Source organism: Larimichthys crocea, chromosome XVI, assembly GCF_000972845.2.
Source record: "Larimichthys crocea isolate SSNF chromosome XVI, L_crocea_2.0, whole genome shotgun sequence".
NCBI lineage: Eukaryota > Metazoa > Chordata > Actinopteri > Sciaenidae > Larimichthys > Larimichthys crocea.
The window spans coordinates 23,253,183-23,272,428 of NC_040026.1; the positions used below are offsets into that span (position 1 = coordinate 23,253,183).

Consider the following 19,246-nt stretch of genomic DNA (forward strand, 5'->3'; position numbering starts at 1 on the left):
CTTTGCTCTCCTTGGTCTTGCTGGCGTGAAGGCGGTTGAGATTGCACCCTGTACTCCTGTACTTATGTACATGAGGTACCTGGATATTGTATGTATGTGTATGACAGTATGACTGATGGTATTTTATAAAACAGAGAATAAACAGGCACAGTGGATGTTGCACAAGTATTGTTCCTGACACTGATAAACAGGCACAGTGGATGTTGCACAAGTATTGTTCCTGACACTGACGTCATGGTGTTTTCTCAAAGCTCCAGTAAAAATTTCTGGATGTATCTTATAGATCTTTAATGTACATGTACTGTGTCACATGGATCATAATGTCTTAATGTTTAAGCAACACTTTCAAAACTTTCATCGCTACTGCCTGTGTTTTTTCCAGTATGTTTAAACATATATGTATATATATAAAATCTATCTATCTATCTATCTATCTATCTATCTATCTATCTATCTATGTAAGTGAGTTTTAATGACACACTATGATAAACAATCCATCCTTTATGTGTGGAGCTGGCACACTATAATAAACAAACCACCCTTTATGTGTGGAGCTGGCACCCTCACTGTAACCTCTGGGCAGACGTGTTTCCACAGGGTGGCAGCACGCACAGGCAGCGCTACCGAAGCAGACAGCGCTCGGGCTGAGGAAGAAGAGCGGCGCACACAATGCACTGCACGGCTGACAAGGGTTGTGTCTCCCTGATTTTCACGATAAATTTCCAATTCACTGGAAACTTGTGAAAGGGGGAAGCAGCTGGAGCCGCTTGCTCTCTCTCGTCATATATTTAACCACACAGCTGGGGGATTTAGCTGAGAATCGAGCAGGAAACGTCGGAAAACATTTTGGATTTACATACAACAGTCAGTGTTGTTTGGAAAAAAAAAAGCAGGGCTGCATGAAGGAGCTGTGCCCAGCCCAACGGGGGCTCGGCCGACACCCTCGTTTATGGAAATCGACACCGAGGCTTTGATATCTGGGCCTTGGTTTTTTTTTTCTTCCTTTATGATGGAGGTGGACCGAAAGAAGACTTCTGTTTAAAAAAAAAAATAAGTTTTTGTGTGTCAGGGCTACGATATAAAATTAATTATTCCTCCTTTTATTAAAAAAAAAAAAAAAAAAGACGGTTGTTGCTTTAGCTCGGCTCGAGCTAAGTTAGCTCGAGCGCTAACGGTTACGTCTTTTTTGAATTCAGCCGTTACTAACGGCCGTCAGTTTGTTTCACGTTATCCAGACGTTGTTAGTGCGTTTTTCTTTCACGCGTTACGTGTTTTTAAAAGAATATCGGTTTATTCTTCGGTGGCTCGGCTTTATATAAATATAAATACACATATATGTGCGGTGTGTCGAGCTAGCCGCCGTGCTAGCAGCAGTAGTAGTAGTAGTAAGAGTAGTAGTATGAGCTAATTGAAGCTACTTGACCCGACGTTAGCTCGCTTTTACTCGTTTTTAGACACTTAACACGCGATATTCCACCGTAATGTCACGGATAGGACGTGTTATAGTGTCTTATAATCCCGGGTTAGTGAGCTAAAAAACCGTAAATTCGTCAGCGTGTGCAGAAATTATTTAAATCCTGGTTAAACGGTTTGGTTTTTCAATTTAGAAATCTTATGTACCTGCTTTTGTCAAGTGACACAAACTTTGTCTTTGTGTTGTTTACATGCGGTTTAACTCATGTTGTGGTTGTCGGGTTGAATTTCTCCGCCAGCTAAAAGCTAACTGCTGTGTCCTGACGTCTCTCTGTGTCTCTGTCTGTTTGCGTTTTATAAAATGTGGATTCGCGTTCAGATTAATTTGAAATGACACTAAAATTCCGCCGAAAGAAAGAAGGCACCGATGCCGATAGACTGCTGTTGTCAAAGGACGGTGAATAATAGCCACTGGTTCCCATTAACGCCATTTTAGCAGAGCCTCTCCGTGAGGGCCTGTGTTTTGGTGGTGTTTTTATTTTGCGGTTCGGTGCCTTCCTCCACCGGACCCGCGGGGTGGACTTGAACAAAAGTGCCTTTGGGGTCTCACTGGAGCTACAAAAGGAGGTGCCGTTTGGAACATGGAGGGCCCGAGCCGGAGCACTGGATTCAGGCAGAGCCGACGGTCCCGTTCACAGCGCGACAGGGAGCGGCGGAGGAGGCGAGTGGACCTGGCCCATGAGCGGGCCACATCCCTGTCCTCGGGCTCCGATCGGGAGGCTTGTGGGACGAACAGTGCTGTGCTGGGTCCCGGTGGCAGAGAGTGCCGGCCCGGTTTTGGGAGACACAGGCCTCCACGACGGAGGAAGAGGGAGTCTGTGTCCTGCGAGGAAGACATCATTGATGGCTTCGCTATTGCGAGCTTCATCAGCTTGGAGGCACTGGAGGTAAATGTCTCTGACACAAACAAAGTGATGGATCACTGCTTGATGTGGCATTTCCTTTTAATTTACCTGGACTGATTGGCTTGTGTAGAGCAGTGGAATTAAAACTTAACCCATTTTTTTGCACTGCTCTCCCATCACACACGCCTTCATCCCTCCAGCTGAAGGTGTGAGAGATTGAACTCCTCAACTCCTGACACCATTCCTCAGCAAATCCACTCATGAGAGCGGCCGACCACACCAAAACCCCAAGGCATCCCTGTGATGGTTTCCAGAGAGAGGCCTTAATTATTCATGTACTAATTCTTTTGAGGTGTTGACGAGCTGCCAAATGGCTTTTCAGAGAAAAGAAAGGAAAACTAATCCACGAGAAAAAATAATGTATTGTGTTCGCCTAATGCTTCTCATTCCTGACTTGCTCAGATCAGGTGTCTATCTGTCAAAAAAAAAAACAGGCAGGAAATTGGCTAATGTGAAGTTTCCGGCATGCCCTTAACAGCTTAAATACATCACGTGTACATATGTATGTAGAGACATTCACATGAGCCTTCCCATGAGGAGAGAACAATCTTTAATATTGATTTATCGTGCCCTTCAGGGTGGGTCTGATGGCATCACAGCAGGAAACCAAATTACTCGTCAGTACGCTGCCTCGTTACCCGCACATACAGTTCCACTATTCTCTCGGGGTAACTTGATTTTACACTCGAATGAATGAGTGAATACCAACCGTCTGAGACTGCTACCACCAAAAAAAAAAGTTTGTGGTGTTTACTCGTGGAATGTGGCAATTTCCTTTTTCCGAATTTCAAATTTCCTGCCTGAATTTATTAACGTCAGTAACGGCCTCGGTTATTCTTTAAAAAAAAAAAGATATTTAATTATTTAAAAGCGCTTCCCTCAGCCGGACAGACGAGCCGCGGCGACCTTTGTGTTCAGTCAGAATGCAAATATCTGTTTTAGCCGCAATAATAAACGATTTAAACCTCATAAATCTGAAGGATTATTCTGTCTGGTAGACGCACGTCTATCTGCCAACTGGATTTTTAAACCCACAGAGCAGTTGTGGGACAAATGCAGCAACAGCACAGATGTTATTTCACTTTAATACCAACAGTTAACTCACCTTTTCTCTCATTGAAGATCTCCGCTTTGCGTGTAACTCACTGGTTCTCGGCATTTTTAGCAAACAGCTCAGGGCGAAATTCAAATTTAATTTAAACATGTTTTGGAGTCCTGATGAGGTAACACTTCTGAGTGTTTCACCGGAAAACGGTGAAAGAATTTATTCCTCTTGTCTGTCATCTCCCACCAGCTCTCAGATTTATCTCCTGACCCCCCGGGGTAGATGGTGCGAGCGATAATTGATCAGAACGATGGGAGCCTCTATGGGCTGCATTGTCCTCCAATACAACCGTCCCTTTGTGTGTTTTTGTCTGAGGGGTTTATGTTATATTGTGGATATTTTTTAAGAATATTAGAGTCACGTTTTGTGAGTCAGTCTGCAAACACACCATATAATTTGAGTCTACACACAAACAGCTGAAGTAACCGTCTCGTGCAGGCTGCTGTATTGCATTACATCATTCTGGTGTTTCTATTTTTGCGATCACTCCGACTGTGCAGAAATGAGGTCTGTTGGGATGTTAACCGGCACGTAGCTGGCCTGTGGTCTTTGACCCTCAGGCGTGCGTTCATGTTTATTGGCGGACATGTAAACACTGATTTGAATTTCTCTTCTTCTCTTCCTCAGATGGACTGCTCTCTGAAGCCCAGTCAGCGCACTGATATGCTAGGAAGAAGGAACAAGGGGAAGAGGGGGCCGGAGGAGAACGGCGGAGGTCCACTGTCCGAGCCGGAAGAAGGAGCCCCGCACAGCTACTCCAGCAGCTGTTTGCACAAGAGTAAAAATAAGAGACGGAGGATAGAGGTGAACCACTGAGTTTACGACTCGACTGTGCTATTATGTTTTGGTTGGACGTACCTTCAACTTGTCACCTCAGATATGGAGCTCTAACTCCTAATCAAATAGTGATGTTTACATTTGTGTAGTGCTGCTGATCTGTATATCCTGCTTTTGAAAATAACCTCGTAGAACTGGTTTACAACGCCGATCATTCAAGCGTGCTTTTCCTCATGAAGGAGTGCAGCCAGGAGGGAAAACACATTCTACTTTAAAGTTTAATCGCTAAACTTTTTCCTTTTTAAAACCTGTTTGTATTCCTTTTTTAGGGACATCCTTTGGAGACTGGCTATATTGTAAGTTTCCTTTCTTGTATTGTAGCAAAAACAACGTTGTGATGTGTCCTGCAGCGTCGTGCAAGCTGCTTTAAAACCGTACATTAGTTAAAATATTCCAATAGATGCAAATCTGATTGTTTTTCTTTCTCCCCCGTCTTCTTTTAGTGTGACACTGAGAGCGATACCGGAGACAAGGTATGTATTCCTTAAGCGTTATCTTATTAATTAAGGGCTTTTTTTATTATGTAATGAAGGCGTGACACTTGTAGGTGGCACTGTTAATGATTTAAAAAATATTCTGGAACAGGAACACAACAAGACAAACTCAAAGATGTTGTTCGGTCGTGTAACAGACTGATTATTATGTTCTGTGTCCCTGTCCAGGCCTCCGACAACGACATGGACCCGGTCTTCACAGTCAGTACAAGGAAAGGTATGAGCAATTCACTGCTGCCCATCCACTTCTCTTTTCTTACTGCTGCTTCACGTTGATAAAACAATGATGCGTCAGTCAACGGGCCTATATTTAGATCTCAACAGAAAATGAGTGAAGTCAGCGAGGATTGTTTTTATTTTTGAATTATCTGCAGAACACACAGCGTACTGTCCTGTTCAGTGATATGACATGAAGGATCATTTAGTGCTTCCATGCCTCAGGGTACATCTCAACTATCCTTTGAGTTGTGAAGACTTAAAGATGTTCTCTTCTTTAGTTGTGGAGCCTACCCCCTCAACGATGGGCACAACTATGGGCAAAAGCTGCCCGCCTCTACCGGCCCGTTGCGGCGGAGTCTCGAGGTTGATGGTGACCCCGAGAGTATCCGGCCTGGAGCGAAGCCAGGAGAAAAGCTTGGAGCAGCATTTCCCAGAGCCTGTTTCTTCTTCTACCTCTACTGCCCCCTTCCCCTGCCTGCCTTCCCCAGTCACCTCAGTCCCGCGGGTCCCGTTCGGCAGTAACGGCAGCCGCCATAACGGCAGCTCGCCGCTCTCCAAACCCAAACCCTTCCTCACTTTGTCTGGACGATCTCACCCCATCTACAGCAGGTATGAGGACATTTATTATTCTCTCTTTTTTTTAAATGATTTTGTGTCGTATAAAAGACAAATCAAAACTTTTTCTGTCTTTCCTCAGGAGCAGCACTCCAGTCAAACCTCCCTCATCTGCCTCATCTGTCGCGCCTTCCTCATCCTCCATGCGCCCCCCAACTCCCTCCACCAGTGTGTCGCTGCCCTTCAGGGGCTCAGGATCTTCAGGGCCCCTCAGGCCTCCATCACGAGCCAGCTCTGGGCCCCTCTTCACACCCTCGCCTGGCCTGCCTCCTCCTCCGCCTCTGCTACAAGGTCCTGCCCACTCAACTGCAGCAGGTACAGTGAACAGGCGTTTTGAGGAAGTTATGTATTGACGATCACATCAAAACAGACACAATGTTGTCCTGCTTTGTATTTAGAGACTGAATAAGAAGCAGATTAAAAAACACTATAACGTGTCAACACTCTATACTAAGAGCCATCTGTGGTGTGATTTTCATGTATTATTTTGAATAACTCTCTTTATTTTCTCTCCTTTTTACTTTGGCACCCTCAGATCAGGAAATCATGCGTCATAACTTAAACTCCCACTTCTTGAACTCACAAGAGCGCGAGGGCAGACGCAGCGTCCCAGGGGCCGAAAACAACGCAGCGGCTGCGGGACGCTCCACTCCCGGCGGTCCATCGGCATCGAGCTCCACGCCGGGCTCATCGGGCCGCGCGTCTCAGAACCAGCAGAGCGTGGCGCCGCCCCTGGCCTTCCAGTTCCATCAGCACAACCACCAGCACCAACACACGCACACTCACCACTTCACGCCCTTCTTGCACCCCACAGCCACCGCACCGCCTCTGGTGAGATCGTCTCTCTCTCGCTGCTGCTCTCCGAACATCTGTGTCGTACTTAAAATTCCAGCGTGGCTGGAATGTTGATTTTTGAGATGTTTTAACCCACATGCTGCTTGTGTCCTTTTTTTTTTTTTTTTTAACAGTTTGATAAGTATCCCGGCAAAATGGACGGGCTGTACCGACACCCTGTGAGTACATTGTGTAATCTCACTGATTATTTAGGTGATGATAATTTACAGGAAATTAAACAACGGAGCTGAGATGTCCAGCTGTTTCATGATAAAGATATATGTGTGTGTGTGTGTGTGTGTGTGTGTGTGTGTGTGTGTGTTTCTGCATCATGGCAGTTCTTCCCACAATACCCGCCGCCCTCAGTGCCGAGTATCCAGCCTGTGATTCCTCCCACCGGGCCTTTCAGCTCCTTGACTGGAGCATTTCAGCCAAAGGTGAGAAAAACTCTCTTGACATCTTCGTATTCATTACTCCAGCGCGTCCAACAAGACGTCAGGGGACATCTCGCATTACCTGGTGTAATTTTTGTCTCCGCATTGACTAGAGTGACGCACTGGATTTAAATATGAAGCGTTTCCTGACAATTAGGACTTCCCAGACAATGTCACAGGTGCTGGAGGGGTAATTTATTGAGGAGCACTGACCCTTCTCACATCAGGGGCTGACTCTACCTTCTTACTTTAATTTAAGCTGTACTTATGACACTGAAAAAGTAAAGAATGCCAATCATTTGTAGAGCTGGAGATCATTAGGCTGTGGCTGATGTTGTTGTGCTGTGTTTGTGACAGCCTCTTGTCCCTCAGGGAACGGGTCCGGATATAACCGCACGACTTGGGGTCGTGCCTCACCACCTGCAGCCCAAAGACCCCAGGGTAAGGACAGCACGCTCACTAAGAGTCTGACGTTTGCATCATTGCTCTAGCAGATGTCCTTTTTTTTTTTGTTTGCATTAAGAACTGTGTAACAGCTAGTTTAGGCTAGAACGTGCTGCAACGCGGGCTTTAGTCAGTGCAGTAAAGAGTGCAAAAACTAATCCTGATAACGAGTGAGAGATGTTGATTAAAAGTGGTTTTACACTTCTGTTCTCTTGTAGCTAACTGATCCATTTGGGACATCGTTGAAAATCAGTAATGTAAGCAAAAACAGATGTTTTTGAATCCCATGGCTCCTTAAAAATCTTCAGCCTGTTTGTTTTTTTGTTTTTTTTTTACTTTCTCACTGCTTCACTCACTCTTTGCACTAATCTCACTTGTAATCTCAACTGCTACTGGTCTATTCTCTGCCCTTGCACACCCAGTTAGATATCTCAGACACAGAAAATTACCCCGTGTAAAATGTATGTGGTTATTCTTCCCTCCATGATTTTCTTGTTTCCCTGCTCATGCATTTTTCACTGACTTTTTTTTTTTTTCCCTTTTGATTTTTCCCAAACTTTAAACTCGAGCTCTCGCGAGTAACCTTATCTCCAGCTGGAAAAACCCCAACCTTGTGTAGAGGCTAGATGAGACATTTTCTGAACAACAGGAACAACATCTGACTCTGTGTGCAAAGGCTTTAAAGTTTGTACATGCAAGAATCATGGAATAACATCAGTAAACCTCTGTGATTTCTTTTTTGTGCTGTGCAGAAACCAGGAAAATGGTGTGCTATGCATGTATACGTGGCCTGGATGATTCTAAGCCATCAGAAAAAAGTGAAGGTACGTGTCCCGAATTGAAACCGTGTCCTGTGATTTCCCCCAATTTGTAAGTTCAGTTCAGTCGAGAGAATAAAATCATAAAGTCCTTTTATCCCAGCGAGAGTAGGAAAGTGCTGCGACCCCTTTGTAAACGCCTGGTTAACTCTTCTACTCTGTCCTTTTAGCAGATGCAGGCTGATCCTCACAAGTTGGACTTCCGTAGTGACTTGCTGGCCCGTCTTCCTGGAGCTGGGGGATTGGGCCCCTTGGGGCCCATAGGAGGAGCCCTGCCTCCCACTCATGATCTGACCAGACCTCCCAGTCAGTCAGTCTTTCCTTTAGGGCCAGTCAATCCGTCCTCAGCTCCTTTCATCTCTCCATCGACGCCTCACTCCTCCTTCCTCGCACCAACTGCACACTTAGGTAAGAGCGTCTCAAAAAGACACATTTGATTCACCCACTCCAGAAGTTTGTTGTCCGTTGACCTCCATGAACGTTTGTTTGCATTTATGTTTTTCAGATCCATACGGTCGATCCCCGCCCTTCACCCCGCTGGGAGCCCTCGGTTCTGGTGCCTTTGGAGGACTTGGCAGCCCAACACTGGGTCAGTCTTGTGACGCTAGTCTTGAAACAAAAACCATAAAGGATGGGTTCAGATTTTATTTTTATACAATCGTCGCACGTTATATGTGAGTCAGAGGAATAAGCGTGTGTTCTGTCCGGCTGCGTTGGTGGTGTCATGTAGCTTCAGGTTCCTTTGGATCCAGTAAGTCCAGTCTGAATAATAAATCTGTGAAGGCTTACCAGACACCAAAGCACTACACAGTGGTTTATCACACTGTGTCAGAATAAATCAATTAGACAGGATTTTACATCTCTGGTAGCACGGCAGCAATAACTTGTTTGTTGTTGCGCCAATCAGAAGGTAAACAGCAGAAAGACGTTGTGTCGCATCGTGTCGTGACAAAAGTTGAGTGCGACACCAGAAGACGCAGGGCTTAAGACGGTGTTATTGGTCCTCTCTGCAAACTGGATGTGAAATGATCCCTTCCTAATGCTACCGGTACAGAATGCACAGTTAAAAAATGTTTTGTAAAGTTCAGCTCTCCCTGCCACGTCACAATAATGAAGCACACTGACGGGCATTTGTACTATAAAGGCCGCCACTTTGGATAATTCTTACTCAGACTGCTGCAGCTGAACTTTAAACAACACAATACTGTGGATTCTGTCCCCCATCTATTAGAGCACAGTCGCATTACAAAGGGGTGACGCACAGCCAGGATGGACAAGAGAAATAATTACAGCAAAATCTAAACCAATCCTTTAAGTCCCAACTCGTGTCTGAGCTCTGTCTTTAGGTCAACTGTGTCTGTATATACATGTTAAAGAATATTTAGTTTACTTTGAAAAGTTGCCTGGTTGCCTTCGAATACATCAGAGGGTGCGAAAAAGGTTGTTCTCTTAACGACGTAATGAAATGTTTTTAAATGTGTAACTTAGTTTAGCGTCTGTGTGAGTGGGGGAGTAAAACGCACAAATTGGGACATTTACTGTCATCGGAGCTCCTCTCCTTAAAAACTAATGACGAGCTTGTCGTGGCTTGCCGAGTTGCACGTATCCTCGTTGACGTCATCAATCACGCCTGTTGGAAACGTGCGTAGACTGTATTTTCATGCCTGGGTTCGTACAAAAATGCTCGTGTTTCATCTCCACAGTCAAGCAACTGTCGTCTAATTTGTTTGCCTTAAGTCCTTCGTTAATCCCTTTTTCCTGGAAACTTGCATAAATAATCATGATCAGAACATACAGTCAGAGACGGTACACAGAGCGGTGTAAAGGGATTCTGTAAACTGACAGTTTAGATGTGACGATAGAGGCTTCGAGAGTCTGGAATTTTTTGTAAAAGCTGTACAAACCCTGTTATGCACAAATTAACGAGCCCCCTCGTGCCTAACACATTTTATACACTTTGCATTGGCCTCCACTGAACCCTCCACAACAAATCTGACATCTCTGCTGTAAGAACTTCAAATTTAAAACAGCATTTTGCAAAATAAGATCATACGGTCGCAAAAAAAGTGAAATGAATGCCAGGAAAGTTGCCATGTTAAAGCACGGATCCAGGTTGTAGCTACTTCTACTGAACATTTACATGCAGCAGCTGATCGTGTGGTCTGGGTTGTAAAGCTAACTGTTACTGAAAAGAGGAACTGTGGACGTCGGCCTAAAGAAAACTCTAACAACACTTTCTTTTCCCAGGAAAAAATAAATGTCGACGTTTGAGTTTTCTCAGAAAACTACAGTGGATGTTTTGTGAGGAACTGAGATCTGCTTGTTGAAGTCATACGTGAATATTGGAGATTTAACACGGCCCATCTTCCTTCCCTTTTTTTCTCTGCTCTCAGTCTGTGTGTCTAAATTTTTTTTTTAATAGAAATCCTGGTGCCCGTATACACTCACCGGCCACTTCATCGCCATGAATTCTGGTTTTATGAAACGTATACTTCTTCAGTTTTTGTTGACACAGTCAGAGAGGTCATATTTCTACTGCATGTTTATTATTGAGGCTGTAGTGGGTGGTGATGTTGAACTGGGGTGCATTATATTGAGAGCGGTGTGTAAAGTTTTGGCTCTGTCATGTATGTAAATGGTAAAAATATTCCAGTCCAGTTCAACATGATGCAGCCTCAGTAATAAACATGTATTTGACTTGACGGTGTCAGTCAAAACTGAACATTCTTACAGATTTATGGCAGATTGTTGTGTTAGGACATTCGGTTGTACAGGTGTATCTAATGAAGAGGCCGTTGAGTGCAGATACTCGACACACTCTGTTGCTCAGTAAACACGTTTTCTCTACAAACGTTTCATTAATGCATCAGGTATGTAACCTATAACCAAACAGCCTAAATTCATGCAGCGTCAAAGTTACAAAAATACAAAATTTGAAGCCCTCGGTGTAGTGACGTTTGTTACCTGACCGTTCTTGATTTCCTGAGATGAAATGCGCAGATCGACTTCCACCTCTGTGCAGGATAATCTTGTGTTAACTTTGGCCGAGGCGGCGTTGGGTTGTCATCACTCACTGCTCTTCTCTCCTGTCTTATAGCACGTCCACAGCTCAGCTGTCACTGTCAGGGACATGCTGTGTGCAGGACTGGATGCATCGACTTGAGTAATGAGCTAACATTTATGCAAATTCAGAGAAAATAATGGTTTATTGGGAGGCTGTTTTGCAACAACTAGACTGTGTGTTCAGGGCTAATTAAAGGGTTACAAGATGTGATCGTTTAGCAAGGGCCGACTTGTTTTGATCAAGAGTTCCTTTGTGCACGCTGAGTTTAAATCATGTGAAAGAACTGTAACTGTAATCATGCTCGTTAGGATTATATTAGATGCTAACTACAAGATCTGGGGGAAATTATGCAAATTTGACTTATTTGTTTTCTAACTTATTTAATTTGAATGTTTTTCAGGGTTGTTTACATCGCTTCTACACATGAACCACTCTGTTTTTTTGGTTTGTTTTCTAACAAAAAAAATGTCCTTCTGGTCCACAGCGAGCTCTGTGTTTGGCCCGAAAGATTCGCCAGCGAATGTGGTCGGAGGTTTACCCAACCCTAACCATCATGACCCGTGGAACCGTCTACACGGTGGTCCATCTGGGTTCCCTGCTGGCCCCAGCTGGGCTAAAGGGGCGGACAAGCGGGACGAGAGGGATCGAGGGAAGGAAGGAGAGAGGAGAGACATCCCTCATATCAAGGACGAAAAGGACAGGTGTGACGTTCAGCTGATTTCAATACTGGCTTTAAGTTTGTCTTTGTGTTAGCAGTCAGTTCACAGATCTGACAAAAATTAACAAATTAATAAAACCCTCACAGAATAGATAACACAACAAATATTTGCCCTTGTATCTCTGCATCTTAAAACCCTTTGTTGACAAATTAAAGCGTGATACTATCAGGATGCAGCAGTTATTGTAAGTGCAGTTTAAGATGTTGCCATTTTGTAGTATTTAGTATTTTTGTCACTAAACAGTCAGTGAAGTACGCCCTTAAAAATAAAGGTTTGAGTTAGAACCTGAAGTGGTTCTTCATGGTGACGCCACAGGGGGAAACCTTTTACCAGTTGGTTCTTTTAAAAAACAATTTATCATCAAGTTCTTCCATGTAAATAGTTTTTTAGTTAATTCAAGGTACAATTAATAATAAATCGAATTAGATTATTTAATTTTCAGTTCAAAATTTCAATAATTAATAAATAATAATAATAAATCCCATTGCTCTCTGTCATAGTAGAACTTCACGATTATAAACGTTGTCAACAGTTCAGCATAAAGCAGCCGTTAGTTAAAAAAACACGTGTTTGTTGATTTTTATCAAAACCAGGTCATGTTGTTGCAAAGGGGAACTTTGCAAGACTGGGTGGAACCAGTAATCAGTATTCTAAAGAAACTTAAAGTGTGAAAAAGTAGATTATTAAACATAAAGTTGCAGCTGCAATTATGACTTTTTTTGCATTCAGTTCCCAAAAGAACCTAAAACAGCAAAAACAGGATTCTTAAGGTTTTTTTTATTTATTATTGTAACATGAACCGACGGCTACAAACCAGGAAAAGCAGAGTAACACCTGCACGTTCTCAATTTCCTGTTTTCATTTTTACTGCCAGACAAACCAAACAAACACAAAAACATGCTCATACGTTCAGAATGTTGTGACATGCATCTGAAACTGCCACACAGTTTATTCATATGTAGTCAAAGTGCTGCATGGTGTTAGTGTTTGTTATGAACGATGTCCATGTTCTGTTTTTCAGAGACAATATGCTGTATGGCCGACAACCTGTGAGAATGTCTCCAGTTGCCCCGTCTTTCAAGCCTCGCAGTAGCACCCCAGTTTCCCACGTCAATGGTCACAGCAGTGCCCACGGGGGGAGCAGCGGGCCTATCGAGGACCTGACACGCAGCTTAAGTAGAGACAGAGAACGTGAGCGAGACAGAGACAGAGACGGAGATAAGAGGCCGCTGCCAACAGTGTCTTCACGTGGGCTGTCTCTCGGCTCTTCATCTTTAGTAGCAGACAGAGACAGACCGCGGTCTTCCTCATCTTCTGCGCTCGCTACTCCCCCGCCCTCCAACCGATCAGCCCCATCTCCTTTGGACCTTTACCCCCGCCCACCGGTCCCGACAACACACAGCCTCCACAGCGAGCCCTCACACTCCCAAAGAGACGGCAGCCTCCCTTCTTCCTCTGCAGCTTCTGCCTCTGTCACTTCTTTGTCTCAGGCCAAGAAGTCTGACCGGACCCCGACGCCTGTCTCCAAACCTCCGCTGCTCCTCCCGCCAGTTAAAGTCAAAGAGGAGCGGAAAGAGGAGCCGGAGCACATCCCCATCACCCTGCCTCACACAGCACCCAGTCACAGCTTTGACCGGCCCAACAGCCATCCACACCACCACCCTAGTTCTGGAACCCCTTCCTCTTCCTCTTTATCACTGACTCCCACTCCGGGTGTTCCCCTCATGTCACACACTCCAAACCACCACAATTCCCACCAACACCTCTCCCTGCTGGACCGCTCCAGGGCCATTGAAGCGTATCTGGGGAGCACGGCAGGTGCTGGGTTGGTAATGGGTCCAGGAGGGGAACGTTTCCACGGTCCAGGTCAAGGACCACCGCAGGGTCCGCATAGCTTCACCTGGGACCCCTGGAGGGAGTTTGCGGCTCAGCAGCAACATCATCAGCATCGCAGGGAGACCTTGGCACTTCGGTCTGACCCTCACTTAGCCCTGCGATCCGATCCACATTTGGCCCGACTGCTCCAGCATCAGCGTATTCTGGAGGCAGAGAGGGTTGCAGCTGTAGCAGCTGCAGCCGCAGCAGCCGCCCCTCACCACCCTCCGACATCTACCTCTGCTGCCTCCACCTCTGCTGTCCGCCAGGAGTTCGGCCTAATGGCCCATCACTTTGACCGCCCTCATCACCTCGGCCCCCCAGGAGGAGGACTGATCGACGAGGAGCAGCGTGCCCAGATCCTGAGGGAAGACTTTGAGCGGGCTCGCTACTTCGGGATGCACCCACACCTCCCTGCTGGCGCTCACCTCTCAAGCCCCTCTCATGCTGCTACTGCCGCTCACCTGGAGCAGCTCCACCCTGGCCTTCTCTCCCACTCGCTCCAACACGGAGCCTCTCCTGCTTCCCAGCACCACGCTGGCCTCTACGCCCGCATAGGCCACCTGAACCCACACCACGTGCCCAATGGCATCCTGGCAAAAACCCCTGCAGGCTTGGTGGGCGCTCTGGCAGTCGGTGCGCCGCCTCCACTCATTCCGTCCATCACCAGCCGGTCGTCCACGCCTCCCCGCAGTTCTAGACTTGGAGGGCCAGGTGATCTGGCACTGTACAGCGCCCACAAAGACGGAGAGTCCAGATAGTACAGGGACAACACTGGAGGAGATTAAGGGAAATGTCAGGATCACTGTGCTGCTCTCAACCTGCCCCCTTTTCCTCTTGCAGACTAATAACCCTGCCCTCCCAGTTACACAACCAAACCAGCTGCAGTCACCAGGACCGGCTGGAGGTGACGGTAGGGAGGGAAGTGCAAGATGTGGAATATGCGCAATGGTTCTATCAGTGCAATTTAAAGGTACATGGTTTCTGTGCATCCTTGGTGTATTTTTATTTTCTACTGGTTGTTGGTTATTACAGTAGTCGATGTTGAAAAGCTGTGTGAAGAGGCCGAGGACAGCTTCTTTTTTTTTTTCATTTGTCAGGTGAATTATGATCCATGCTTTTGAGCAAGCCTTCTCCGGGCGGATTGGAAATGACTTCCAGAGGGATGTACACTGTGAAAACATGTCAGGAGTTCATCCTCAGCTTGGTTAACTCATGGGATATGATAAAGCCCTCCTCTACATAAATCAACCCTGATTAGGTATTTGTGGACGGGGGTCTTTAGAGATACAGTGGTAAAGTGGTGCTTTCTGTTCTGTCTTTGTGTCTTTTTGTCCTTGTGAAAAGACAAATTACTGATGAGACCATTTAATGAAGACCGGTAAGCATCGCACCTCAGTTTCCTGCTTTACCCAAAAATCTAAAACCCGAACCCCTCAGCGTCACTGATTATGAGATTCAACCTTTTTGTTTGTTTTTTGGCTTGTTTTTTTTTGTTTGTTTTTGTTTTGTTTTCAAAGGATGAATGGCAAAATGAACTGTGCTACACTGTGTGAGTGAACACAGCGTTTTAGAGCTTCCTGTAACTGTTTCCCAGTCTCCTCTCGACTATATGTGCAGGACCAGATTATAGTAGTCTAGAGAAATTGCCTTTGTAATTATTATTCTTAACATTAATTATCTTCTATAATAATAAATATATTCACTGTTATGTTATTTGTCTTTGTTTCGGGTATCAACCAGTACTCTCTCCCCGGGTAGTAATCTGTTTCGAATCATGCAAACGACAAAGCAAAAGGCTTCTGCTTCACGGAAAACTTTCGACGCTTGTGAACATTCATTGCAACCTCCGGCCTCTTCAAGGATCTCATCTGTGACTTTATCATGCCGAGAGGGAGGTTCGCCTGTGTGTCATTGGTTGTGTGTTATATCCATTTGGGACTACGGGAGCCTTGTACATTGAACTGTCGAGTTGTTTCATCAACAAGAATAAGTTATATACATGGATAAGTGGGACATCTGCTGAAGAACTGAAAAAAAAATATATGTACTTGTGTCAAAAGACAGCTAGACAGTGGGTATCCTGAGAGGGAGAAGACTGGGTCGATTATTTTAATATGACCATTTTATACCTTTCAAACCCCTCCCCTAGAGACCACAAAGATTAATTATTAAATGAATTGTTGTTTACTCTGTTGTGTGGGTCTTTTGTTCGGAGCCTTTTTAACATTAGGACTGTTTCATCATTCATTCATCTGACAATTTTTTTTTTAATGAATCCATTGGAAAATGTGAAATATGACAATTCTAAGAGACGAAGCTGGCATCAAAACATCAAAAAATGAGCCCGAAGCTTAAGGGATGTGACATTTACTATGAGCGGAGCGAGAAACCAGCACAAACTCACATTTTAGAAGCTGTAACCAGTGTTTTTTAAATTTAATTTCTGTCAATGCTTTATTAAAAATTACATTTGATGTTTAACTTCCTCACACATAATGACAGGTTGATATATCTAAACCGAAAAAAAAAGATATTTTGAGGCACAATAATCCTGTATTTAAAAGGTAATGAGAAGGAAAGTACTTAACACTTATTTTATTAATAATAAGGAAGTCTTACTCGTCACTGTGGCTCAAATGTTACACGTCATGTATCATTTTGTCACATAAAATCATTCAAAAGAAGAAAATAAACCCATGTATGTATTAAGAAGTCTTTATACCTTCGAATCATGCTTCACAGAAAACTTTCGACGCTTGTGAACATTCATTACAACCTCTGGCCTCTTCAAGGATCTCATCTGTGACTTTAGGGAGATTCGCCTGTGACATCCACCCTACATGACACTGTGGGGTCCCTGAGCAGCTCCTTCAGCTGCAGACTGCTACACCCACGCTGTAAGAAGAAGAGGCTCCACCTGCAACACCTGATCATGTTGGAGTCTCCTGTTCATGTCTCATTGCATTTTTTAATTTCATTCATACCTTTGCAGTTATTATTTACTTTTGTAATATTATTCATATGATGGTCACTACTCTTGCAATAATATTATGATTTGTATCATTTCTTACACTATGGTCACTTCACATAACAATACTCTTTTTATATATCATGCCACTTTTATCCTCAGTACTTGGTTGATTGTTTTTTTGTGTTTATTGTGTAGGTTATAGATATTTCTGTCTGTTTATTGTTTTTGTGTTTATTGTGTAGGTTATAGATATTTCTGTCTGTTTATTGTTTTTTGTATTTATTGTGTAGGTTATAGATATTTCTGTCTGTTTATTGTTTATTGTGTTTATTGTAGGTTATAGATATTTCTGTCTGTTTATTGTTTTTTGTGTTTATTGTGTAGGTTTTAGATATTTCTGTCTGTTTATTGTTTTTTGTGTTTATTGTAGGTTATAGATATTTCTGTTTGTTTATTGTGGGTTTTTTTTTTTTTTTGCCTTTTTTCTAACTCTGTAGTGTATGCTACACTTTCCTCTGCTGCTGTAACAAGTTAAATCCCCCCTTGGTGGGATAAATAAAGTCTATTTAATCTAATTTATCTATCGAAATTACGACAAAACTATTGTTTGACATGGAAGAAATGCATATTATTAACCGTCTTAGTGTGAATTAGGACAGACGTTGTTTATATAATTCCATGTTTTAAAATAATTGATATTTCTCATGAAGCGAAAAACAAAAATCTGAAATATCAACATTTCAAGTGGCGCGCTTTGCCGAGATCTCGCGAGATTTCCGCGCCGCTCTGCACTTGGTCAGCAGCAGCGGACTCCATTTCGCTGCGTAAAGTCTCCTCCCCGCGACCGCTACATTCTGCGCCGAAACCCAGTCTCTCCCGGTCCGTATTTTAACTTCTTCCCACAGACCTAGTGGTACCTCGTTGGGTACCGGGAGACAGTTTGGATTACTGGCATCACGGATTGAGTGCGATTTTGCGCGGATGACGACTCCTTCAACGAGAATTTAGTAAAAGAAAATCGGTCGGAAATTTCAGGTAGGTGGGAACTTAAGATGGCGGCCTTTGAGAGGGAGGGGGGAGGCAAGGAGGAAGTAATGGGGGGGCTGAAGGGGGGGCTCCGACGGACGAGAGGACACGATCAGACTGTGCTTCGCTCGGTACTGTTTTTGAACGAGGCTGCGTTAAAACGCACCGACTCTACACGGAACCAAGAGAGGGCAGCGAAATAAAAAAGCCACCGCTGCGAGTGAACTCCAGTTTTAAACCGCGCTTAACGGAATAAATCCCCGTTTAAAAGCGTCGCTTCCTCACCGTCGCTTCAAAATCCCCGTTTAAAAGCGTCGCTTCCTCACCGTCGCTTCAAAAGAGCCAACAGTGGAGCTGTGTGCGTCCCTTAAACCCCCCCCGAATAATCATTGCAAAATTTATATAGAACTTCTGTAACATTATTATTTTGGGTTATTTTGTGTATTTAAATAAAAAGCAAAGCATATCAGTGTTCGTAAATAATTAATTTAAACTCGTTTATTTTTTTGTATAAAACAGATTTGACCCCACGCAATGACGTCACGGGTGCTCGCCCCCCCTCCTCTCTGTATAGTGCATGCAGAAGCGGGTTTTTAATGCGACTTCTTTTTCACATGTTTTATGGCACCCACCGATTGAAAGTAATTTTTTTTTTAGCCGAATATGTCGCGGCATGAGACGAGGCTCCTCTTCACTGAACGCTCGGGATCATTACATAACTGCGGGTGGGATTCGGGGGGCGCCTGCGCATCAAATGAAACGCACCCTTACTAACTCTTTTTCTACCTTGCTGCTAGTTAGCAGCAGCAGCAGCAGCAGCTTCCCCCCCTTCAAGTGCCACCCAAGCAGTGTTTTTGTTAAAGCAAAGCACACGAGCCGAACCGGTAACGGTTAGGCGTTAACCGTTTATAATATTTTTTTAAAAAAATAAAGAACACGACTCCTTTTTGAGCTTGTGTTATCGTTGCCTTACACTCACAAGTCGATTCATATAATCATCTTGAATAAATTTAAATCCTCACGAGCCGTTGGCGGTTGTAGCTTTTTTTAAAAGTTAACGGTTAACTATCGAACGTTTTTTAAATTTAACGTCCGCGAGAGCGTTAAATGAATGACTGGAGGCCCTCGCGCTCTCTCTCTATCGTTCTATCGCGCGCGCGCTTGGTCACCACCACCACCACCACCGGCTTTTAGCTCGAGAGAGAGAGCGCGTGCTGCAGGATTCCCAACGTCTTCCTGTGGGCGACTGCAGCAAAAAAAAAACGGCTCAAACTTACCGGAGCAGCGAGCTGTCTAACGTGTTTTTACCGCTCCCGTGTGCCGTTAATATCTTTTTTTTAAATTTTAAACCGCCGCTGCTGCAGGTACAGCCGTTAAAACACAGACAAATAACACCAACTAGCTGTAGTT

General features: G+C 44.4%; 2 protein-coding genes across 12 annotated transcripts in view; both read left to right on the forward strand.

The window, feature by feature from the left end:
* The first annotated feature begins 575 nt into the window (after positions 1–575).
* fbrs (fibrosin) lies at positions 576–16,026 on the forward strand. Of its 9 annotated transcripts, none has more exons than XM_019275011.2 (18): positions 576–2,360; positions 4,111–4,287; positions 4,590–4,616; positions 4,764–4,793; positions 4,983–5,031; positions 5,312–5,642; positions 5,731–5,963; positions 6,184–6,479; positions 6,617–6,661; positions 6,821–6,919; positions 7,274–7,357; positions 7,579–7,617; positions 8,113–8,184; positions 8,349–8,586; positions 8,684–8,767; positions 11,276–11,341; positions 11,727–11,943; positions 12,983–16,026. In XM_019275011.2, the coding sequence occupies exons 1-18, from the start codon at positions 2,055–2,057 to the stop codon at positions 14,595–14,597; spliced, it is 4,008 nt and encodes a 1,335-aa protein (XP_019130556.1). In that variant the 5' UTR covers positions 576–2,054; the 3' UTR covers positions 14,598–16,026. The 9 variants fall into 9 exon arrangements, with proteins under 9 accessions (XP_019130556.1, XP_019130557.1, XP_019130558.1 ...); XM_019275012.2 differs by having other exon boundaries at positions 8,352–8,586; XM_019275013.2 differs by having other exon boundaries at positions 7,289–7,357.
* A 1,322-nt stretch (positions 16,027–17,348) lies between these two features.
* srcap (Snf2-related CREBBP activator protein) overlaps positions 17,349–19,246 on the forward strand; it is a 30,097-nt gene continuing 28,199 nt past the window's right edge. For 2 of the 3 annotated variants that reach the window (XM_027289370.1, XM_027289372.1), the window contains exon 1: positions 17,349–17,845. The gene's annotated coding sequence lies outside the window, so the exon portion shown is untranslated. Of the gene's footprint in view, positions 17,846–18,822; positions 19,201–19,246 lie in introns of those variants that run through there. The other variant, XM_027289371.1, reaches the window with a different exon arrangement.

Bases quoted from the DNA above. Each gene is read 5' to 3' on its own strand.
- fbrs (XM_019275011.2), top strand. From the start codon at position 2,055: ATGGAGGGCCCGAGCCGGAGCACTGGATTCAGGCAGAGCCGACGGTCC. The intron at 5,032-5,311 runs GTATGAGCAATT...TCTCTTCTTTAG, and splicing joins CACAGTCAGTACAAGGAAAG to TTGTGGAGCCTACCCCCTCA. The intron at 7,618-8,112 runs GTAAGCAAAAAC...TGTGCTGTGCAG, and splicing joins CATCGTTGAAAATCAGTAAT to AAACCAGGAAAATGGTGTGC.